General features: G+C 39.8%; 1 protein-coding gene across 22 annotated transcripts in view; it reads left to right on the forward strand.

The window, feature by feature from the left end:
* FAM172A (family with sequence similarity 172 member A) overlaps window positions 1–25,395 on the forward strand; it is a 466,743-nt gene that overhangs the window by 36,356 nt on the left and 404,992 nt on the right. For 16 of the 22 annotated variants that reach the window (XM_057493415.1, XM_057493423.1, XM_057493481.1 and 13 more), the window contains exon 2: window positions 11,145–11,268. The exons of 2 other annotated variants lie outside the window; for them this stretch is intronic. In XM_057493415.1, coding sequence (XP_057349398.1) covers window positions 11,163–11,268 — 106 coding nt within the window. In that variant the 5' untranslated portion in view covers window positions 11,145–11,162. Of the gene's footprint in view, window positions 1–3,994; window positions 4,112–11,144; window positions 11,269–25,395 lie in introns of all 22 variants that reach the window. 4 more of the 22 variants (XM_057493470.1, XM_057493418.1, XM_057493474.1 and 1 more) reach the window with 2 other exon arrangements.

Below are 25,395 nucleotides of genomic sequence, written 5' to 3' on the forward strand. Positions count from 1 at the left end.
AAATATCTTTTTCCATCCCCTCACTTTTAGTCTTTGTATGTCTTTGGGTTTGAAGGGAGTCTCCTGTAGGGAGCATATAGATGGGTGTAGTTTTTTATCCATTCAGTGACTCTGTCTTTTGATTGGTGCATTCAGATCATTTACATTTAGGGTGATTATCAATAAATATGTACTTATTGGCATTGCAGGCTTTGGATTCGTAGTTACCAGAGGTTCAAGGGTAACTTCTTTACTATATAACAATCTAACTTAACTCACTTAGTACACTATTTCAAACACAATGTAAAGGTTCTTTTTTTTAAGTTGTTTCTCTTCTTCCTCCATTCTCTATTTATTAGGTATCATATTCTGAACTCTTTGTGCATCCCTTGACTGACTTTGGGGGTCATTGATTTAATTTTGAATTTGCTTAGTAATTAATTGGTCTACTTCCTTTATTGTGGCTTTATTTTCTCTGGTAACAGCTATTTAGCCTTAGGAGCACTTCCATCTATAGCAGTCCCTCAAAATACACTGTAAAGACTCTATGTAGGAGGTAAATGTCCTCAACTTCTTCTTATCTGGAAATTATTTAATCCCTCCTTCAAATTTAAGTGATAATATTGCTGGGTAGAGTATTCTTGTTTTGAGTCCCTTCTGTCTCATTGCATTAAATATATCATGGCACTCCCTTCTGGCCTGTAAGGTTTTTGTTGAGAAGTGTGATGATAGCCTGATGGGTTTTCCTTTGTATTTGATGTTTTTTCTGTCTCTGGCTGCTTTTAGTAGTCTGTCCTTATACTTGATCTTTGCCATTTTTATTATTATATGTCTTGGTGTTGTCTTCCTTGGGTCCTTTATGTTGGTAGATCTGGGCACCTCCATGGCCTGAGAGCCTATTTCCTTCCCCAGATTGAGGTATTTTTCAGCAATTATTTCCTCAAGGAGATTTTCTATCCCTTTTTCTCTCTTCTTCTTCTTCTGGTACCCCTATAATGCAAATATTTTTCCATTTGGATTGGTTTCACAGTTGTCTCAATATTCTTTCATTCCTAGAGATCCATTTTTCTCTCTGTCCCTCAGCCTCTTTGTATTCCTATTCTCTAATTTCTGTTTCTTTTACCATCTTCTATACTTCATCTAATCTGCTTTTAAATCCCTCCAGTGTGTGTTTCATTTTAGAAACTGTATTTTTCAAAGTTTCTGTCTCTTTCTTGAATTCCTCCCTGAGCTCTTGAATATTTTCCTGTAGCTCTGTGAGCATGTTTATGATTTTTATTTTGAAATCCTTTTCTGGAAGATTGGTGAGTTCAGTTTCACTTGGTCCTCTTTCTGGTGTTTCTGGGATTTGTGTTTGTACCAGGTTCTTTTGACGTTTCATAGTTGTAATAATAACTTGGTGTAGGCGGCACCCTCCAGTGCCCAGAAGCTCTACTGTCTGGTGCTACTCGGGCTCTGAAGCAATGCGGGGGGTCCCAGGCAAGTGGTGCTGATGCCTGCTGGGAGGTAAGAGCTCTTTCCTGCTTCCCATCTGCAGTGCCTGCCTCCACTGCCAGGACCAGTGACCTGAGTGCACAGGGAGGAGTCTCTATGCTATGCCCTTTTAGCTCCCATATGCAGGCCACCCTCTGGCTGGCCTCAGGCGATGGAGGGAGCAGCATTTTTGTGAGCCGGTGCCAGCCAAGAGGAAGAAGCTGCATGCTACGTATCGTGGGGGGGGGGCCTTGGAGCTACATTGTCAGCCAGGGGTATGGAGCACCTGAAGCTCCTGAAAGTTCCTGACCTGCTGGGCTGAGTATCCTGGGACATTTGTGTCCACCTTTCCTTTCTACTGAGCAGCAAGCTTTGTGCTCTCTTTGCCCTTTAGCAGCCCTCTTGCTGCTGGGAAATCTCTCAGAGTGGCCTCCTTGCTTTTGTCCCAGAGCACCCAGTTATGGGTACCTGTTCTCCACTAGTGGCTGAAATCTCAGTCTCTCCAAGTATTCTGCCTATCTTATCCTTCCAACCCCACTAGTCTCCAGAGCACCATGTAATGTAGATTCGTGATCCCAGAGCAGTTCTCCAGGACTGGGAGTTCACCAGTCCTAGGCCTCCACCCCTCCCAACTCCATTTCTCTTCCTCCTGCACATCAGTTGGGGTGAAGGAAGTGCTTGGGTCATGCTGGATTGAGGCTTTGGTTACCCTGTTTCCTGAGGTCTGTTCTTTTCCCCAGATGTAGGCAGTCTGGCACAGCCTTCTTTTCTGTTGCTCTTTCAGGATTAATTGTATTTGGTATATTTTCATTTTATATGTGGTTTTGGGAGAAGGTTTCTGTTTCACCTCTCACACTGTCATCTTTAAGCCAGTCTCCTCTGGTATCTCATTTTAAAGGGAATGTTCTTAATAGAGTACCATGGAGATAAATTTTTTGGAGAGTGGGTTCTTTTTTTGAACCCTCTATCATGTTAAGAATGTTCCTTTTTATTCCTGGTTTTCTATGACATGTCTTCCAAAAATGTATGGAATTTTATCAAATCCTTTTTCTGTATATATTAGTTTTAGTTTTCTTCCCTTATCTAAATTTACTGAGTGGCATTTGTAGGTGTTCTAATGTGTGGTAACCTACTTTTTAAGTTTAGTTATCCTCAGCAGGAGGACCCCTCGGGGCTTAGCTATATAATGTTGGAAGTAAATGTAGTTGTAAAATTGACTCTCATGATCATAGGAAGGGATTCTACCACTTTGTACTTATGTAGACAATAGTAATGTGAGCCATCTGGCATAAATAAGCAAAGGTCTAATAATATAAATTGCTTAACATTCCTCAAAGTGTCCTTTTGCTGACAACTTCTGTGCTGTAGAGTTAATTTCCTGTAATTAATAGTGTGGCTAAGTGATGGTTATCTGTTTTGGGGGAAAAATATTTTGTAGATGCCAGGAGGGTTCAAAGCTCCTTGATTTTGGAATGAGAGAATTTTGCTGCCTAAAATCCTTTGTTAATTTAGGCAAGTTATGAATTGTGTGTATTGTTTTCTGAATAAAGTAAATAACCACTGTAACTAATATGGAAGTTTAAAATGGTAACTTGAAGTTTCAGATTCCTAATTATCTTTTTTTAAGATCAGATATTTGTAGTATCAGCAATATAGAGCCGCCCTAATCTTTCTGAGTTCATACCAGGATGTGGGCATTGTTGAAATATGGTACAAACATGAAATTCTAGACAGTACTATCACTTCATAAAGAAATTCTAGAAACCAAAACAAACAAACAAAAATCCATTCAGAAGGCACTTGAATGATAACATTGCCAGTTGTTAACACATTAGGTAAAGTCAGAATTTACAGAGATTTTCCCTTATATAAACAAGGAGTGCACTGTCAGTAGACATTGGATATGGGTGGTACTTAAATGCCTTAATTTGCAGTACAGTGTGGTCTCCACAAAGCTTCACATAGCCATTAAACTTTATTGCTGGTGTTATTAGTTTAGTTTACTGGACTTAAGAGTAAAATACTTGATTATATGCTCAGGTTTTCTATGGCAAATAATACATTGCTAACTTTAAAGTAAGTTAGTACAAAGTGTGGCATTGGTTGTGATAATAGTAATAAAGTAGTTATTACCAAATTTCAATCATTGTTTGAAACTGGGTAAAATTGGGGTGCTATTAGAGGTATGTGGCCAAGGAATTAACTAAATGATGACCAAACTGTATCAGTGTTTCTGACCAGATTCTCATTGAAAGATGTTTGCAGGGGACAGTGACAGTTCAGGGAGGCAAATTACCATTGACAGAGAACCCTCAATGCACAGAACTGAACAGGGTAGACTAGAGCACTATGATTTACAAAATTTTAATATATAGTGTTCACCTCTTCTACCTAGGAAATAAAGTACTTGCCCAAATGTCTAGATAGACCAGGCGTAGATGGTTGCCAGCCTGGCTGTGGTGGGAAAGATGGTAGGGACATTTGAAGAGGGAGGTTCTTTATGTCAGTCTGCCTTAAGTCATTTATCACTCCTTTTTCACAGGAGGACAAGAGAAGCATGAGTGAGATGGTCAAGCACCCCCTCTTTTGAAACTTTGCCTTGACCTTTGGCATTGTAGCTGTAGAGAAGAGCTGGAGAGAGTAAGCCAGTTAATACACAGTAAGGAATACTACTCCAATACAGACCTCTTTTGGACTGTTGGAATCATCCCTTTAAAAAAAACCATGTGCCCATTAACAGTTACTCCTCACCCCTCTCCTGAAATCCATCAGTTTACTTTCTGTTTTTATGGATTTGCCTATTCTGGACATTTCATATAATGGGAATTATACAATATGTGATTTTTTTATAACTGGTATCTTCTACTAGCATAATGTTTTCAAGGTCATTCATGTTGTAGTGTGTGTCAATACTTTATTCCTCTTTTATTAATGATTGATATTCTATTGTATGGCTATACCATGGTTTGCTTATCTAGTTGTCTCTTGATATATATTTAAGTTTTTTCCACTCCCTGGCAATTATGAATAATGATTCTATAAACAAATTACTGTGTATTATTTGTGTATAAGTTTTGTTGTGGGCATGTGTTTCCATTTCTCTTGGGTATTGCTGGGTTATATGGTAAATCTATGTTTAACATTTTGAAGAACTGCCAAACTGTTTTCTAAAGTGACTGTACCATTTAAATTACCACTGACATTGTATAAGATTTCCAATTTCTCCACTGTCTCACCAATATTTGTTATTGTCTATCTTGTTTATGGTAACCATGCTGTGAGATATGGATCAGTATCTTATTTTGGTATTGATTTCTATTTTCCTAATGACAAATGAAATTAAACATATCTTTTTTGTACTTTCTGATCATGTATTTATCTTCTTTGGAGAAATGTGTATTTATATCCTTTGTCCATTTTTTAAATTAAGGTATCCTTTATATATTGTGGCTACATTTATGTCTTAACATCAGAAATTTTTTTGCTTAACTTTCAGTAAAAACATTTAGAAAAGTACATTGTCACAACTTGGGTTTTTCAGATGTAGATACTGAGGCAGTGTTTGGAGTGCAAGATATTTATTAGAGGTGAATGCTTGTTGAAAAAAAAGGAACACAGGATTTAATACAAACCTGACAATACCTGAAGGCAAGCTCTGGAGTTGTCCTGCATCAAGCTAAAGTGGCTGGACCTTCATATTCCCGGTTGGATTAGTCAGTGAATGAGTGTTGGATTAGTCAGTGAATGAGTGTTGATCTTTGAAAGGCTTGACTTGAGTGGGGCAACTCTGCATCTGAGGAAGACTCTGAAGTGGTGAACAGCTGGAGGCTGTTTGCTGACTGCACTCCTTGCTGCTGAGCAGCAAGTTTCCCTTGAAGGGTTGTCTGGGGGATTCACCTTAGTGTCTACCATATGCATATCATATGTCAATATCTAGGTTGAACTTTGAGATCATAAAGTTTAGGAGAGATACTAGTAAGGGTGTTTATGGAATGAGAAAATTTGTTGCAGGTTTTGCAAATATGCTATTACTGCTCTATGATGGTATTGGCTACTTTGAAATCTTATGAAGATAGTGTGTACTTGTTCAGTTTTGCCTGGGTTATATATATTTGTAGTACTATGTTTTATTGTTTATGTTTACCATAGAATTATATTCTCTTAAGAGAGAATATAGCTTATTCTTAATATAGCTTATATAACATGTATATTTCACCCATGTAAAAGAGGCTACTGTTTGGTTAACATGTTCTGTTTTCTAAGATTTTAAGCATATCTTCCTTTTGAGAATTGTTTTGTCCTTGGCCATCACTCTGCTATGTCTGCTCCATATAATGAAAACTTCATAAGAACTACTTAAATTACTTTTTTCTTTTGGGGACTTCAGTACTGAGAATTGTCTTAACCCTGGTTTAATCTCTTAGCTTCAGTTTTAGTATTACCTTGAAGATATTAAAATTTTTTTCATTCTAGCATTGTTGAGTTCTGTCTTTTTGCTTGTCAAAAAACAATGTGAAATCTAACCAGATGACTCTTAGTTTTGGAACCAGTCAGACCCAAGAGACACAGTAGTTATAACTATATTACTTTCTGCTAAAATATTTTTATTTGATATTCCTAGACTGTGAGGAGTGATGCGGAGTAATTTTTATCAGTCTTAATTCTGAATGGCAAACAAAATAAATTGAAACTATTTTGGCTGACAGCTTTTGTCTATATATAATTAACTACCTCCAAACTAATTTGCCCAAACTCCAAATTGTAATACTTCCTGATATAAACTTGTACATGAGAGTGAAAAACATTCTATAGGATAAAGAAACTGAAATTGTTTCTCTGGTTGAAGCTGAGTAGCTTGACTCCACTAGCATGGTAGAGTAGAAGGAGCTCATAACTAGAAGTCAGAAGACAAGAGTTATAATCCCAACCACCTCTGGGATACCTTAGCCAGGTTACTTAGCTTCTGAAAGCCCAGGATGCCTCATCTCTGTAAAATGCAGATATGTTAACTCTACTTACCACTGCCTTTTGTGGTGATGACTTAATGGTTATGAAAGGACTTAGACTTTGTGACCGGTGAGTGATTTAGGAGATCATTGGAACAGTGTTCTTTGGACAGAACGTTAAGCTAAATGAAGGAACTCACATACTTAACATTTTCCAGACATACAACTTAATAGAATTAGAAAAGAATATAAACAAATTATATTAAAAAGTTCATATAAATTCCATTGTAATTATCTTCAATGTAGTCTTGGAAACCCAAGTCAACTCAACAGGTATTTATTGTGAGGCTTTATTATTTGTTCTTAGAATTCATCTGCATGATGCATATCAAAAGTTTCTCATTCTGTTAAACTGGATTGATTTGGATTCTTTCTTGGGTTTAAGCACAAATTAGTTGGAATTTGTCTCAGTTATTTCTGATATTGTGAGAATACTAATATTTATAAAGGAATTTATAGTTTACAAAGTATTTTTGTATACATTCTTTCATATAATCTTCATAATTGCCCCATGAAGGGAAGTGTTCTTATTTTCTTTGTTATTCCCATCACTTAAGTTAGAGAAGTTGTGGACTTTCTCAAGGTCACTCAGCTCCTAGGTGGTGGAATTGAGAGTAAAGACCTGGAATTCTCATTCTAGTCTAGTATATCACATTGCTTGGGAAAATAAGTAATTATTTTAGATACGTTTGGATTGGAACCAGGTATTCCTAGTCTGAGCTAAACCTTGATCCAAACATAGATTGCATTCTCTGTAGAAGCTGCCATATCGAGAGCATCAAAAGCCCATATGACCCTGCCTTATCTTCCATGTTTTCTCCAGTCGATGCTCTTGTTCTCCAGCCTCTTTCCAGTGCTCGTGTATCTGTGTATACACACACACTCCAACATACACATTTTTCACACTGCAGCTTCCAGACTGTAAACTGTCCAGGATTATTAAGGACTAAGCTTTTCTGATGTAACTTCTGAATAACATGGATATTTTCACTGTAATTTGGATGGGTCTTTTGTTTCCTCGCAAATCTGGCTTACTATACTTCCTTACCAATTCACTTAACTATACTTTTGCTTGCAAGTAGGCTATTGTGAGCTGACTTTCCAGAGCCTGACTTGGTGAGCCATAGATACTTTAAGACCAAACCAGCTTCAAGAGTTCCAGAGAATTAACACAATTTTGTCTTGTGATATATTTTGTATATTCATCACTGCATTGAGAATGTGATGTGGAAAGTCCTACTCTTGCTAAGTCATCTATATCTAGTTCCTATTTAATACCTTCCTAAAAGCAGACAGACATAGAAAACTAAGGTTTCTGTGTATGTTTCTGTGCATTTTATGAGTGTTCCTGCCGTATTTAGAGCAAACAGAGCAACTAAAGAATATTCTACTGTTTCATGTTTTGAAATGCTGACTAGATAAAGATTACACATGACAAGTTATTTATAGCTTTATTTATACATAGTGGATTCTCTGTTGGAATCATAGCAGGGAAGAAGATATGATAATTGCTTTGTGTAGTTCACAGAATGAAATCGCAAACTGAGATGTTTTGAATCTAGTTTATACTGCAACTATTTCTAGGAAACCATATTTAAACAGCAGTGGTTATCTTGAAGTATACAACATGTCAACTATGTCCCAGTTCACATCAGTAAAAATCTTCCACCACTTTATTCCCTATAACCTAACCTCCATCAGATAATGCTAAATAAACTATGTTGAGTGCACATATTAATATATATCAAATGTTTCAAACCGCTTGCTGGCTGCATTTTCAGTACTGTTTATCTGTGGTCATGCAGGTTATGACTCTGAATTTTTATTAGGAAAACTAAATTGAGAATTTATAATGTTCCTGATTTAGCTTCACCAGCTGTGCCACAGCTATGGAAAATAACTTGAGAGGGTAAAAATCTAATAGTGGATAAGAGAGCAACAGACAAATTGCTTTTGCTTCATGCTTACCTGCTTTGCATCTGCTGCTAGAAGGTTTAGGGCCACAGATAGTTATTAGTAATCTCCTAATTTGTATGTCATTACTTCAGTGAATTGTGATGTATATTTTGTTGTCTCATATAAATTAAAAATATGATTGTTGATTAATATTTAATCTTTGGAAGTTTTAAATGATTCTTTAAAATGTGAATTTTCTTTTCCCTCAATATTTCACTTGTTTATTTGTAAATTTGAGAAGTATCATTGAGCTCCAAATGTGCCAGACACAGTACTAGGGGCAGACATGATACCTGTGCTCATAGAGGTAAAAGTCTAAAGGGGGAATGTGTTATTAAACATTGTATTTGAGTTTTTTTTCAAGCTTTGTTGAGATGTAATTGACATATAACAGTATGTAAGTTTAAGATGTAAGCTTATGATGATTTGACATACGTGTATATTGCAAAATGATGACCACAAGGTCAGTTAACTTATCCATCACCTCACAGTTATCTTTGTGTGTGTGTAGTGAGAACTTTTAAGATCTACTCTCTTAGCAACTTTCAAGTATATAATACAGTATTTTTAACTGTAGCCATCATGCTGTACATTAGATCCACAGAACTTTAAAATATGAATCTTGAAAATGACTCTAGTACCAAAGATATTTTATAATTTACCTTTATTAAACAGTAACAGTGAAATAATCATATAAATTGTTTTGTTTAGAAATGAATTTGGGGCCAGTGAAAAATAACCTAACAGTTTGTATTTATAAGAAATACTGAATTGGCTGAGAGATGGAATGAAAAAATGCAAGAAGTCCTCTGTAGATAGTTATTTTAGTTGTGGAATTGTTAGTGAAGAGCACTGTGTAGAGTCTTTCATTATGAACATTTCTCTTTAATTTCTGCTGCAGGATGGTATATAATGGGGCTGCTGGTAAAACTTGTACAGACCTGTAGGAACTTGACAGATTAGAGTAATTCCTACATATAAATAGATAGCCCTTATAAATATTGCTTTTTTTATAATAGTGTTGTAATTATCAGTCTAGATCTTCTATAGTTTATTTGTGGCTAATTTGGCAGTTTGATTTGGTAGCTAGATAATAAGTCCCCAACTGGGCCATGACCATATCTGTTTTACTCATCTTTTTTACCCTGGTATCTTGCATACTGCCCACCATATATAGACTAGGATATGTTTCTTGAAAGAATATAGACACATTTTATTCTTGCAGAATTACCTATTCACAGAAGAAAAATAACAACAACTACTATGCTCAGTGAAAATGCTTTCCTAGTCAAAAATATTCTCATATTCTGGTTGATAGCAATGATCAGCTATACACACCTTCTGTAATAGCAGTTCTCAACCACTATTATATGAACTACCTTTTATAAATGAGGAAACTAAAGATTTTGGATATTAAGTGACTTGTCCCTGGCCCAGAGTTATTATTAAGTGTTGAAGCTAGGATACATTTACAGCAATTAAAAAATATAAGCTTACGTATGTTGAACACTCATTAAATGTTTTCCTCACTGTAACACCATGAGGAAGGCATTTTATAAATGTGGCAGATGAGGACAGGGAAGGTAAATAATTTGCCAAGGGCACATGGCTAGTGATAGAGCCAGAAGGCCCTTCCTTTTGTACTATCCTACCTATAGCTAGAACTGATAAAGGGGCAGCATTGATTTATAACCATTTGTAACATTCATAGTTTAAAAATATTATTTTCGGTATCAGGTTTTTTAAGTATTTTATGCTACACTCTGCTGATTATGAAAATGCCTCAGTTTTTAAAGATAGTTATAAAATTACCTCTGAATGGAAACTAAAGTTTGCTTTGTGGGTAGCAATTTGATTAGGTTCCTGAATTGGAGGAATATTCAGTCATGTTTTATTATTGTCATGACTGTAGGTTTTAAAAAATAATTTGGTTAACAGTTATGGATTGACTAAATTAGTTTAATGTTTTTTCTGGTGTGTGTTATCCTTTCTTCTTTTTAAACTTTAGAAATAGTGGGTTTTGTACTGTTCATGGGCACCCGGGGAAAAGCCACCTATTTATAGCTTAAGTGCCTTCCCGTTGGCCAAAGTAGAGCAGAATTAGATTTTAATACATAATTTTGTATTATGATTGTTTACTAGAGAGCCATTTATAGAATATGGCTTCCAGACATTGAATTTGACATAGTGTCATTTTTAAAAGGGCTGATTTTTTCCCTTAAAGTTGTATTTTGAATCACAGTAGAGGTAATTTATAGCTGCTTTATGTATTTATGTATTTTTCTCCGGACTGTCTGTATGTTCCAGGAGGAATACATTCTGATATAAATGGCATATGCTCACTGTTTATTTTAAAAGAAATTTCAAGTTTTTGAAATTACTTGGAGATTTTTTTTTAGATTAGGTATTAGAGAACTAAAATAGTAAATTAGCTAAATTCAATTCAGCATCATTAGGTATCTGTATAAGATATTGTTTGGTGACATGAGAGCTATAAAGATGACAAACACTTGAAACCTTTATCCTTGGGCTTGTAATCTGTTAGCTGACCCAGACAAATACATAAATAACTATAATGTAAGGCAGGCTATGATAAGTACTATGGTATAACCATCGACAAAGTTCAGTGGAAAATGAGGATAGATTAATCCCAACTGGGAGGAACTAGCAAATTGTCATGGAGTAGGTAGGATTGAGTAGAGCTTAATTTATTGCTTTCATTCATTCTAGACTGTCTTCTGAAGATTGATGTCTATTTCCTTGAGTTCTTTAATTTTGTTGCCAATTTGGATAAGCATGGCACAAATCCTGCAGGGAGGTCCAGATGAAAAAGAAAAGACTACAGCACTGAAAGGTACATGCTTAATTTGCTTTCTCAGGGTATTTTCATTGTACCTGATAAAGGTATAGGAATATTTAGGTGACCTTCCATTCATTTCAATTCTAAAACAAGAATATCAGTACTTTCACTATTTGTAGTTATATGTATCCGTCACAGCAGCTATCTTAGGTTCTAAGATGTTGTACATACTAAAAAAAAAAAAAAAATCATGGAGTCATGTGATTTTACAGCTGTAAGAATTCCTAAAGCTTTTCTAATTCAAGGTCATATATTAAATGGTAAAACTAACACAATAGATTTCTCGAGTCAAGACTGGAGTCCTTACCATAATTTTGTTGATTGGAATGTCACATTAGGTTCGGGTAATAATCTGCCTATATTCTATCTTTGTGGCATTGGCGTTAGGGATATTTTATGAGATACCCTCCATGTTAACCCTTCAGAAGGAATCTGTCTTAGACATCTTCAGGAATTTTGAGTTCTAGACTTTTTAAAAATCTGCTATCTAAAATAATTATACTCCTAAAATAAGTACCCATCATTCAACTGTAAGATTTCTTCATTATCATATATTTCAGTCTAACTGTCTAGTGACTTGCCCAATATCAGATTAAGTAACTTGTGCAGGGTCTCAAACAGTTACTTTTTTAGATGGTGGAAAAAATCATATGGGTTTTATAAATGTTGAGATGCCAGCTATGCCAGATGATAAAAGTCTTCTTTACTTGATTCAGTGTAGAGTCTGTCTGGTCTTCAAGATGTTTTGTAGGAAGTTCCCCTGCTGAATATGTGCCAGATGTACCATCTTGGTTACCATCTTGGCTACAGCCACTTTTCTGAATCTCTACCTGTGGTCTACCATGCTGTGCCAGGCTGAATAATAAAGATACATCAATAATCTCCCCTACCACCTTATGTCATCTCTTTTCATGGAAGCCTAATGCATATATAGGATAGAGTGGCCAGTTTTTTAGCTCCATTTGCTTTGCTTTGTCCCTCCTTTTAGAGCTAATGACCTTTAAAGGTGGTGGTGTAAGTAGACCGTACCTAAAAAAATGGAAAATGGCTGAGAGCATTATTGTTTCCTTGTAATGTGAAGAGATAATGATGTCGTGGATTAGGGTGGTAGCAGAGGGGATGATGAAGAATGGACAGATTCTGGTTATGTTTGGAAGGAAGAGATGACATTATTTGCTATTTGATTAGACAGGGATGTTAGAGAAGAAGCTAAGATAATTTTGGAGGTTCTTGGCCTAAGTAACTCTAATATAGGCACTGTTAATTAGATTTTAAAAAACTGAAAAGTAGGTTTAGGTGATGGTAGTGAAAAGCAAGAGTTAGGTTTTAGACATACTAAATATTAACCTGAGATGCCGCCTAAACATGAGGGTGGAGAAGTTGAGTGGAGTTTGGGAGAACATTTAAGTTAGAACTAAAAGTTTGAGGAATCATTAGCATAAAGATAATACATAGAGTTATGGTCCCAGTTGAGATCATCAGGGATATCAGTCTAGCTAGAAAAGAGAAGATATCTGAAGATTGAGCCCTGGAGTATCTGAACCTTAGGGTAAGGAAGATGAGGAAGAACCAGGAAGAGAAGCAAAAAATGAATTTCTAGTAAGGTAGGTGGGAACCAGGAGCAAGAGAGAGATCCTGAAGGCCAAAGGAATAATGTGAGAGTAATTAATTTAGTCATGATGATGTGTCAGGTTAGGTGAGGACTGATCATTCACTTTTTTTTTTTTTAAGCTCAACAGCAGTTTATTAGTCACATATACTCACAACCCAGGATATTTCCCTGATTAATAGTAATATTAAGCAAAATTTTCATGTCCTTACTGACCATTTATATATCTTCTTTTAGGAATGGGCTGTTCAAGTAGCTGGGCTATTTTTTTAAAATTATGTATTATATATTCAATTATTTATTTGCATTCATACAGACTCATGAGATTAATTCTATAGGTTTAATCTATAGAATAACATTTTTCATATTGTTTCCAAAATTGTTCTAGCTTTGGTCATTATAAACTCCTTCATGTTGGCTCATGAGTCCTTTTTTTTTTTTTGATATCGTTAATGTACAATTACTTGAACAACATTATGGTTACTAGACTCCCCATTATCAAGCCCCCCCATACCCCATTACTGTCACTGTCCATCAGCGTAGTAAAATGCTATAGAAACATTACTTGTCTTCTCTGTATATACTGCCTTTCCCATGTCCCCCGCCCCCTACATTATGTGTGCTAATCGTAATGCCCCATTTTCCCCCTTATCTCTCCCTTCCCACCCACCCTCCCCAGTCCCTTTCCTTCGGTAATTGTTAGTCCATTCTTGGGTTCTGTGGGTCTGCTGCTGTTTTGTTCCTTCAGTTTTTGTTTTGTTGTTATACTCCACAGATAAGTGAAATCATTTGATACTTGTCTTTCTCTGCCCAGCTTATTTCACTGAGCATAATACCCTCTAGCTTCATCCATGTTGTTGCAAATGGTAGGATTTGTTTTCTTCTTATGGCTGAATAATGTTCCATTGCATATATGTACCACATCTTCTTTATCCACTCATCTACTGATGGACACTTAGGTTGCTTCCATTTCTTGGCTCTTGTAAGTAGTGCAGCAATAAGCATTGGGGTGCGTATGTCTTTTTGAAACTGGGCTCCTGCATTCTTAGAATTAATTCCTAAGAGTAGAATTCCTGGATCAAATGGTATTTCTATTTTTAGTTTTTTGAGGAACCTCCATACTGTTTTCCACAATGGTTGAACTAGTTTGCATTCCCACCAGCAGTGTAGGAGGGTTCTCCTTTCTCCACATCCTCACCAACATTTGTTGTTTGTCTTTTGGATGTTGGCCATCCTAACTGGTGTGAGGTGATATCTCTTTGTGGTTTTAATTTGCATTTCTATGATGTGATCATTTACTTTTAAATTTGATAGTATAGGAATCAATAACGATCATAATAAAGTGATGTTTTAGTGAATTGATGGAAATTAAAACTATACTGGAGAACTTAAGTAGAGAATGGGAAGAGAGGTGTTGGAGACAGCTGTCGACAACTCTGTGGAAGGTTACTGCACGCTTATGTGCTGCTTGATGAGCATACTCAGAATGATGGCTATTAAGGAGATAGGGCAAGGAGTATGTTTCCATCTAAATAGACTTGCTGTGTTTACACCAAGGTAGCTTTTGTGCATCTTTAGCCTTATTTGATAATGTGAGAATTTGATCTCCCAAGTTGTGGTTCTAGTTTACATTTCCACAAGTGGCATATAAGAGTTCAGATTGCTTTTCTTGATTTTAGAGGTAGTGTGGTGATGTTAAATATGTACAGGACCTAAAGACAGAACTATCTAGATTCAAACTCAGGTTTTTCCATTTACCATGAACAAGTTGATTAATTTCTCTGAATCTTTTTGTCCAGTATAATGGGAATAAAAGTGCTTAGTGTACATGAGCTTACAATAATTAATGAAGGAGTAAAGTTGAAATGAAATATTTTTTAGTTTTTTGAGGAACCCCCATACTGTTTTCCACAGTGGTTTAACTAGTTTACATTCCCACAAGCAGTGTAGGACGGTTCCCCTTTCTCCACATCAAATATTAGAAAACAAAATGGCAAATACATAGTAAAATATATTTTAGAACAAATTGGCAAACTGAATAAAAATTTATCTCTAATAAATCAGTCCTATTTAATCAGTTTTTTTCTTTTATGGCTTGTGCTTTTGGTATCCTGTCTAAGAACTCCTTGCCTAGCCTTAGGTCATGAAGATTTTTCTCCCTTGTTTTCTTATAGAAGTTTTATAGTTTTAGATTTTACTTTTAAATTAATGAGATATTTTGAGTTAATTTTTATATAATGTGTGAGACTTTATTCAGGATTTTTTTCCCTATAGATGTCCATTTGTGCCTTTAATTTAATGATGTATTTTGAGTTAATTTTCATATAAGGTTTGAGACTTAAGTCAGGGTTTGGTGGGGTTTTTTTTGCCTATAGGTGTCCTTTTGTGCCAATACCACTTGTAAAAATACTGTTTCTACACCATTGAATCACTTTCTTAACTGTGTCAAAAATGAATTGGGCATTTTCAAGTGAGCTTATTTTTGGGTCCTTTGTTTTGTTCCATGGCTCTGTGTCCTAGCAGAATCTTAAAATTCAGTAGAGTGATTCTTCCTACTTTATTCTTTTTTCAGAATTGTTTAGCTATTCTAGATCATTTGCCTTTCCATATAAATTATAGAGTAAAATTGTTTATACCTGCAAAAAAATTTTTACTGGGATTTTGATAAGAATTGTATTTAAACCTGTTGATGAAGTGGGGAGAACTGACATCTTTAACTACATTGAGTCTCCCAATCCATGAACATAGTGTATTTCTCATTTATTTAGGTTTTTGTTTTCCTTCCTTAGCATTTTGTAATCTTCAGCATATTAGTCTCATACATTTGTTTTTAGATTTATACTTAATTGATTAAACATGGTGTTGCATTTCAGTTGCCACATGTTTACTGATAGTTTATGGAAATACAGTCAAGTTGTGTGTTGGTGTTATATTGTACTACTTTGCTGAAGTCACTAGTTGTAGAAGATTTTTGGTAGATTCCTTGGGGTTTTCCATGTAGACCATCATGTCATTTGCAAATTGGGGAGTTTTATTCTTTTCCAATCTGTTTGCCTTTTATTGCCTTTCTTGCTTTTTGTGCTGGGTAGAACTTCCAGTACTATATTGAATAAGACCAGTGAGAACAGACATTCTTTCCTTATTCACTAGGGGTAATAGTGAGGTGTGACACTCCCATTTTTACCCCTTAATTTATGAACCTATGAATCCTGATTTTGAGAGACACAGATATTGGACATATACTAGACACTAATTCAGAGTATAGACAGCCTTTTGAAGAAACTTGCCCAGCCCTACAAGGTACTGCCACTTAGCTAGTGCTGTAACTGTACCTTCAAAAGGCCATTCCACCGTTCTCTTAAACCAGCTGCTTCAGGATGGTGGGAACATGGTAAACAAGTGAATTCCATGAGCATGGGTCCATTGCTGCACTTCTTTTGCTGTGGCGTACCATGTGGAATACCATGATGGTGGATAGACATTCTGTAAGTCCATGGACAGTAGATTTGGCAGAAGCATTTGCTTATGGGAAAGGCGAATCTGTATCCAGAGAAAATTTCTATTCCAGGAAGAACAAAATGCTGCCCCTTTCATAATGGAAGCAATCCAAATGTAGTCAGCCATCCACCGGGTAGCTGGTTGATGACCCTGGGAAATTGTACCACATGGGGACTAAGTGTTGGTCTCTGCTGCTGGTAGATTGGACACTCTTCAGTGGGGCTCTAGCCAGGTTGGCTTTGGTGAGTAAAAGTCCAAAGTCCATATTGAAGAACCCAGGCATAACCTCCATCCCTGCCACTAGGGGCACTTTGTTTCATAGCCCATTGGGCGATGACAGGAATGGCTGGAAAAAGAAGCTGACTGGTATCTACAGAATGGGTCATCCTATCCACTTGATTATTAAAATATTTTTCTGTTGAGGGTACCTTTTGTGAGCATTCATTTGGGACAAAAATACCTTTGTATATTTTGCCTATTCAGAGAGGTCTGTCACATACCTTTCCCCAAGTTTCCTTGTCACCAGTTTTCCAATTATGTTCCTTTCACGTCCTTGACCATTCACCCAAACCATTGGCTACAGCCTGTGAATTGTTACATAGTGACACATCTGGTCATATCTCTTTCTAAGCAACCTGAATAGCTGGGTGCACTGCTCTCAGCTCTGCCCATTGGAAAGATTTCCTTTCACCAGTGCCCTTCAAGGATGGCAGAAAAGGACAGTAGTGCTTCAGTTGTCCACTTTTAGGTGGTGCCTGAATATCATTCAGAACCATCTATAAACCAGACCCAGTTTTCTCTTCCTCTATCAATGAGACTCCCCATGAGGCCTTAGGTGCATAGGTAAGAAGGCAGTATAGCAGTAGAGACCATAGTCTTTAGGGCCACTTCTTTATGTAACTTACTTATGTCTTCAGAGCATTCTCAATCCTGATCAAATATATACCACTTCCATTTGATGATGAAATACTGTTGTACACACCCAATTTTATGATTTGGTGAGTCAGATAACATCCTGTTTTTGATGGGCAGCTAAGGTCACATGGTAACTTGGTAGCCCATAGTTAAGCATTCAGTCTCTAAGGCTTAGTAGTAGGGCAAGAGCTTTTCTTAAAAGCAAAGTAGTTGTGGGTGTTATTTACAGTGGATTTTGTTCCAAAATCCTAAAGGCCTATGCTGTGATTCTCCTAGAGACCTACCAGAGATTCCAAACAGCATCCTTATCTGCCACTGACACCATTGGATCTATTGGATCATATGGCCCAAGTGGCGGAGCAGCTTGCACAGCTTCAGAGCCTTCTTTTATTCTGGGAAACATTCAAAACTAGAGACATTTTGGGTAACTTGGTAAATGGGCCATAGTAACACACTCAGATGACAAATGTATTGCTTCCAAAACCTAAAGAGGCCTACTACATTGTGCTTTTGTTTGTAGAAGAGGCCAGTTACAACAGTTTTTCTTTCACCTTAGAAAGTCTGAGGTAAAAGATCCCTTTTTGTCAGATTTATTTCCTACTCTTTGATATGCAAATATCTTACCAATAAGTCTAGAGTAATTGTTGTTCCCTAGGTCCAGTCAGTATAATGTCATTAATATAACAGACCAGAATATCTTGTTGAGGGGACAGGTGATTAAGATCCTTGCAAACTAAATTATGACATAGGACTGGAACATTGATATATCCCTGAGGTAGGACAGTGAGGGTACATTGCTAGCCTTGCCAGCTGAAAGCCAACTGCTTCTAGTAGGTTTTATTGACAGAAATGGAGGAAAAGGCATTTGCCAGATCAATAGCTGCATATGAGGTACCAGAGGATATGTTAGTTTGCCCAAGCAATGAAACTACATCTGATACAACAGCTGCATTTGAAGTTACCACCTGGTTAGGCTCAACGATAAATCTTCTCTCATTCTCCAAGTTTCATCAGTCTACAGGACAGACCAGTGTGGGTAAGTTGGGTTTCCTATGGCCAGGATCCTCACTGAATTTAAACCACCTGATGATGTAACTGGTCTGTTGCTAGGCTACCACTTCCACACCTTTAGGCAATAAGCTATTATTGCACTATATAGAGAGCTCGGCCTAGTGCTATGGATGGAGGCAGAGATGCTCGTGCTCGACCCACCGCAGGGAGAACAAGCCAGGTAATACACATTTTCACACCAAAGAAACATTCTACTGTCATTTCTTTGGTCACACTGAATCCATAGTGAACTTGCTGGGGGCTGCAACCCATTGGCAAGACAATTGGTGAAGTCTGCAGGGTTCATTGTTGACCAAAGAAAAAGACAGGCTGCCCTATGGGAGGGGTGCTTCAGCGGGCTCTCCCTGTGAATGGGGAAACAGTGGATTGTCCCCCAATGGGTATGTGGTTTGAGGTGGCTTGCCTCCTAGAGGACTGGGTCCCACCCCAGGACTGGAGGCAAGTGGAAGTGACACCTGAGGTAGTAGGGTTAACCCTTGGTATAGTAAGTAGGTCTTTCGAGAGACAGAGTGCCCATGAGGCAGCGGACACTGTGGGTTGGATGCTTTTCACAATATTTAAAAACTCTACAAAAGAGCAGGACATGCTCCTGAAAAAGCCCCAAGAAATGGCGGCACGAGAACGTGAGCTGCAAACTTCTGTGGATTCCCTGAAGAAGGAAATGGCATTGATGCGAGAGGAGGCAGCATGAGAACGGTGGCAGGAAAGTGCAGTTGAAGTGGTAAAAGATTCCTTACAAAATGAGACAGCAGTGCTGCCAGGTGCTGTGAAGGAGGAAAAGACCATCAAGGAAAATGACAAACTCCTGAGGGAAGCACCGGCAGAGGTGGCACAAGAACACCAGCTGTGAAGCATTGAGGTGAAGGTAAGAGAGCTGCTGAAGACTGAGCTAGCTTTGCTGCGAGGCACAGTAGAAAAGGTAAAGGTTATAGCAGAGGAGGCATTCAGGGGAGGGGAGAGAAAGGGGCCATCAGCCCCGGTAATGGAGGAGCTGGGGAAGGATGAAGAGGTGGTGCTGGATGCCCAGTGGTTGTAAAGAAAATAAAGACCCAGCAGCTGAAAGTTTCCCAAGGAGAGGAGCAGCCCCCTCCCCAGGTCGTGGAGCACTCTGTGGTCTGCCCCTATACTGAGGCTGAGCTGGTGGTTTTGGGCTCCCGGTTTCGGCAGAAGCCCTCAGAGTCAATATCAGCCTGACTCCTGCGTCTGTCGGACTTAGGGGTGGATGAAATTGTTCTGTCGGGATCAGAGATGGGAAAGCTGGCTTCCCTGACAGTGCAGCCTGCCTTGAGGAAGCAATTACAAAATGCACATCAAACCCAAGGGAATCACTCCCTCCCGGATTGGCTTATGGCTGCACTTCATGCTGTGTGGCCCAATCCGGGTGATCTGCCATCCTCTCCTGTTAGATGGCAGATATATGCTGAGCTCCATCACGTGTTACAAGAGCTAGGCATAAGAAATGCCATCTATAGTCCAGAGAATTATGGCCAGATGAAGAGATTTTCACTACTGGGATGAGAAATATTGTGCTTCAAATGGCTCCCACATCCCTCTTTGGGTCTCTAGTGGCCATTCTTGCCCCTCACTTAGGGTATCCCATAAGCGAGGTGACACATACAGTAGCAGACTTAGGAGAGGCTGAAGCAATGAGAACATGGAAAGAAAGAAAGTCTTCTACTCAAAAGAAGAAATTTAAAGGGCCCCATGAAGGTTACAAGGACCCAGATGTGGGTTGATTTAGTCATCTGTGGGAAGGAGCAGATGGAAGGAAATTAGACGGGAAGTCAACTAGGATCTTACTAGAGCTATGGCAACAGCTGAAACCAGAGCAGCAGCTCCAGCCATTAAGACCAAAGAGGCAGAGGTCAGAGACAGAGCCACAAGTCAGGCCTGTACTGTATGTTTGCAAGAATTCCTGCTGGAGAGCAAGCCAACCCCACTTGAGCCCACACAGGAAGATGATTGGGAACACGGTTTGACTGAGGGGAAGGTTAAGGTACCTTCCCTGAGGGACCTGGGGGAGACCAGATGCCACATGTTGAAATAGCTACCCATTGGTGCCCAGTGAACATACAATGTGTCCTGGCTGTCGTGGACACAGGGACTGAATGTTCACTGATTCATGGTAAACCTGAGTGGTTCCCCAGGATCCCCACTATCATAGATGGTACGGGGGAAGTCTATCAGAGTGAAACAAGCCCAAATCCCTTTGGGAATAGGGCATCTACCCCCAAAAGAGGATAGTGTGTATATATCTCCTTTGAGGATTGATATCCTGCAGGGTCTATGGCTGCAGACCACTGCAGTTGAGTTCAGACTGAGAGTATGTGGTGAAGGCAGTTCTGAGGGGTCATGCTAGGCACCCACCCATAGCTTTGCCTGTGCCTCGGCGGGTGACTAATACCAAACAATACAAACTGCCTGGAGGGCATAAAGAGATTGGAGAAACTCTCCAGGAGCAGGAAAAGGTGGGTATTATAAAGCCCACCCATAGTCCTTTGAATTCCCCTGTGTGGCCAGTAAAAAAGCCAGATGGCTCCTGGCATATGACTGTGGATTACAGAGAATTGAATAAAGTCATACATCCTATGCATGCTGCTGTCCCCTCTATTGCAGGCTTGATGGATACCCTTAAGCCATGAACTAGGAACCTACCATTGTGTGGTAGATCTTGATGATGCCTTCTTTTCCATTGACATTGAGCAGGAAAGTCAGGAACAGTTTGCCTTCACATGGAAAGGACGGCAATGGACTTTCACCATCCTCCCACAGGGATACCTCCACAGCCCCACCATCTGTCATGGACTTGTAGCCCAGGACTTGGCTATGTGGGAGAAACCACCAATGGTGCGCCTGTACCATTATATTGATGATGTCATACTCACATCCGATTCTCTTTCAGATCTAGAAGGTTCAGCACCTAGACTGCTGCAACATTTACAGGAGGAAGGATGTGCTGTGAACAGCACCAAGGCTCAGGGATGTGGTTTGTCTGTCAAATTCTAGGGGTCGTCTGTTCGGGTAAGACCAAAGTTATACCAGAAGCAGTTATAGATAAAGTCCAGACCTTTCCTATCCCTACAACTGTAGCATTGCTACAGTTTTTCAATCTTCTAGGCTACTGGAGATTGTTTATCCCACACTTGGCACAAATTCTGAAGCCCTTACACTGGTTGGTATGAAAGGGCATCAGGTGGGACTGGGATGAGACATGTGCATCTACCTTTACTACAGCAAAATGGGCAGTCAAGGCCATGCAGGTCTTGAGTGTGATAGACCCATCAAGGCCCTGTGAGCTGGATGTTCATGTGACTGAAGACGGTTATGGCTGGGGTCTCTGCAGCAGCTTGAACAAACTCGCCAACCTGGATTCTGGTCACAACTCTGGAAAGGGGCAGAGGTACGATACACTTTGATAGAAAAACAACTGGCTGCTGTGTATCATGCCTTGCTGGCTACAGAACCTATCACTGGACTGGCCCCAATAAAGGTAATAACCACCTATCCCATCTTGGGGTGGGTATGAGACTGGACCCAAAAGCCAAGGAATGGTGTGGCAGAAACGCCCACACTGGCCAAGTGGGCTGCTTACCTACAGCAGCGTAGTGCCCTCTCTAGTAGCCCCTTGAGTGAAGAACTCCAATGCTTACTGCGGCCGGTGACATATACTAGTGAAAAGCAGGAAGAACTTGCTTTTGAACCATTAGTAGCAGAGAGTCCATATTAGGATGGAAGAGCCCCTATACTGGTACACAGATGGCTCCAGCCATGGGCAGCCCCCAAAATGGAGGGTCATAACTTTCCATCCTAAGTCTGAGACAATATGGATGGAAGATGGTGAGGGGAAGTGCAGCCAGTGGGCAGAGTTGTAGACTGTGTGGCTTGTGATCAGCCAGGAGTCCTCCCCTATAGTTATCTTCACTGACAGCTGGGCTGTTTTTTGGGGCTTGACCCTGTAGCTACCAACCTGGAACCATGCCAATTGGCTGGTTCGTCACTGACCCCTTTGGGGGCAAGAATTGTGGCAAGACTTGTGGGACTATGGTCAGACTAAAATAATTACAGTATACCATGTGACAGGTCATTTGCCACAAGCATCCCCAGGAAATGATGAAGCACATAAATTGGCCCAGATACGTTGGTTAGAAGGAAAGCTTGCCTCTGATGTAGCCCAGTGTTTACATCAGCATGTGTTGCATGTGGGGCAAAAGACAATGTGGGCTGTAGCCTGTCAGTGGGGCTTGCCTTTGACCTTTGAAAAGTTAGTAGAACACTGCAGGAGTGTGTCATATTCTCCAAAAGGTATTTACACTGAGTTCCACAGCAGCATGGGATAATAGCTAAGGGACTTGTACCCCTTGTCAGGCAGCAGATAGACTATATTGGGCCTCTACCTGTGTCAGAAGGATATTGGTATGCCATGACTTTTGTGGACACAGCTACTGGACTTCTGTTTGCTTTTCCTACCCATTGTGCAGACCAGCAGGCGACCAAAAGAGACCTGGAGCATCTCTTTGCCGCCTATGGCTGACCACAGGTAATTGAGAGTGATCAGGGCACCCATTTTACTGGACATACACTGCAAGAATGGGTGCAACAGCTGGGAATCAAATGGAAATTTCATGTGCCATACAATCCTACCACAGCAGGCATGATAGAGAGGCACAATGGCTTGTTAAAATCCAGACTAGGGTCAGATATCAATAGTCTGGGGGATGGTCAGTCTGCTTATGGACCGTGCTACAGCGTTTGAATGAGAGACCCCGAAAGGGAGCTCTGAGCCCCACTGACACGTTACCACATGTTGCTGCCTCCCCTATACAATTGCAAGTACAAACCAAGGAAGAATCACTGAAGCCAAGGTTCGGCCACCAGAATAACATCTTGCTGCCAACACCAACTGCACTGAACCCCGGAGACTCCATTGAGTGGACGTGGCCTTGGACCTTACGACACATGGACCAACAATGGCTGTCTCTCCTGGCACCCTGAGGACAAGGCCTGGAAGCTGGCCTTCTGTGTATTCCTGGAATAACAGCTGAGGGGCCCCCAAAGATCACAGTAGTATATTCTGAATGAACAGAAGGTATGAGCATCTTACCGGGGATTTTTGTTTTATCATTAGGGCCAGTGCATGCACCTTCAGTAGCACTATATATAGACCCTTCAGTAACCCCCACAGGGAAAGGAGTAAACGTATGGTATACTAGACTTGGAAGGGACCCCCTTCCTGCTACAGTCCTATCACAGGACCACTCTCTTGCATGCATCCTACCTGATGGACAAGATTTGCCTATGGTGGTGTCATTAAGACATGTGTCTTATCGCCCCTAACATCCTTGTGGATTGGGAATTTCCTGTGGCATGTGGATTATTATAATTTCTGTTATTAGGAAACTCCGCTGGCTTGAGTATTATTATAATTTTTTTTACCTGTATCAAAATCTTGTTGTATCTTAATTTTTGTTATTATCTCTAAGTTGTTGTTATCCTCTGTTGTTCCAGCTCTCTTATACAGGGACCATTGTGGAAGATTGAGAGCATGTAGATTGTAAGGCAAGAATCCTGGAGGGGTGGAGTGTGGGTAACTTGGGGTTCCTATGGCCAGGATCCGCACTGAACTTAAACCACCTGATGATGTAACCGGCTTGTTGCTAGGCTACCGCTTCCATACCTTTAGGCAATACACTATTATTGCACTATATAGAGAGCTCGGCCGAGTGCTCTGGACAGAGGCAGAGATGCTATTGCTTGACCTACCTCTGAGAGAACAAGCAGGGTAATAAACACTTTCACCCCAAAGAAACGTTCTACTATCATTTCTTTGATAGTAGCAATCCATAGCAAACCTGCTGGGGGGCTGAAACCCATCGGCAAGACAATTGGTGATATCAGCAGGATTCACCGATGACCAAGGAAAAGAACAGGCTACCTTTATGGGTGGGGTGCTTCAGCAGGCTGCCCCTATGAATGGGGAGACAATCAGTTTTCTGCCAATGGGTGTATGGTCTGAGGTGGCTTGCCTCCTAGAGGACTGGGCCCCTCCCAGGACTGGAGGCAAGTGGAGGTGACACCTGAGTCAGTAGGGGTGGCCCTTGGTATAGTAAGTCAGTCCTTTGAGAAACAGAGTGTCTGTGAAGCAGCAGAAACTGTGGGTTGGCTGCTTCTCACAGTATTATAAAAGTCTACAGATGAGAAGAACATGCTCCTGAAAGAGACCCAAGAAATGGCAGCACAAGAACACGAGCTGCAAACTGCTGTGGATTCACTGAAGAATGAAATGACATTGATATGAGAAGAGGCAGCACAAGAATGCCAGCTGTGAGGTGGTGTTTAGGAGGTAAAAAATTTGTTGGTGACTGAAATGGTGTTGCTATGAGGTACTATGGAAGTGGTTGAAGCTGTGAAGGGAAAGGATGGATCCCTGCAAGAAGCACAGGAAGAGGCAGTGTGCGAATGCTGGCAACAAGGTGCCATTGAAGAGGTAAAAGATTCCTTACAGAATGAGACAGCAGAGCTGCCAGGTGCTCTAAAGAAGGAAAAGGCCATAAAGGAAAAAGACGAACTCCTGAGGGAAGCACAGATGGAAGTGGCAGGAGAACACCAGCTGCGAAGCATTGAGGTGAAGATAAGAGAGCTGCTGAAGACTGGCATTGCTGTGAGGCACTGTAGAAAAGGTAAAGGATTTAGAAGAAGAGGCACTCGGGTGAGGGGAGAGAAAGGTGCCATCAGCCCCAGAAATTGAGGAGCTGGAGCAGGATGAAGGGGTGGTGTCCAAGGCACCAACTCCTCCTCTGTTGAAAGCATGCCCAGTGGTTGTAAAGAAAATAAAGACACAGCAACGGAGGGGTCCCCCAAGGAGAGGATTAGCCCCCTCCCCAGGTGGTAGAGCACTCTATGCTCCGCCCCTATACTCAGGCTGAGCTGGTGGCTGTGGGACTTAGGGGTGGATGGAATTGTTTTGTCGGGATCAGAGATGGGAAAGCTGTCTTCCCTGACAGTGCAGCTTGCCTTGAGGCAGTGATTAC

Source organism: Manis pentadactyla, chromosome 2 (genome assembly GCF_030020395.1).
Source record: "Manis pentadactyla isolate mManPen7 chromosome 2, mManPen7.hap1, whole genome shotgun sequence".
Lineage (NCBI taxonomy): Eukaryota > Metazoa > Chordata > Mammalia > Pholidota > Manidae > Manis > Manis pentadactyla.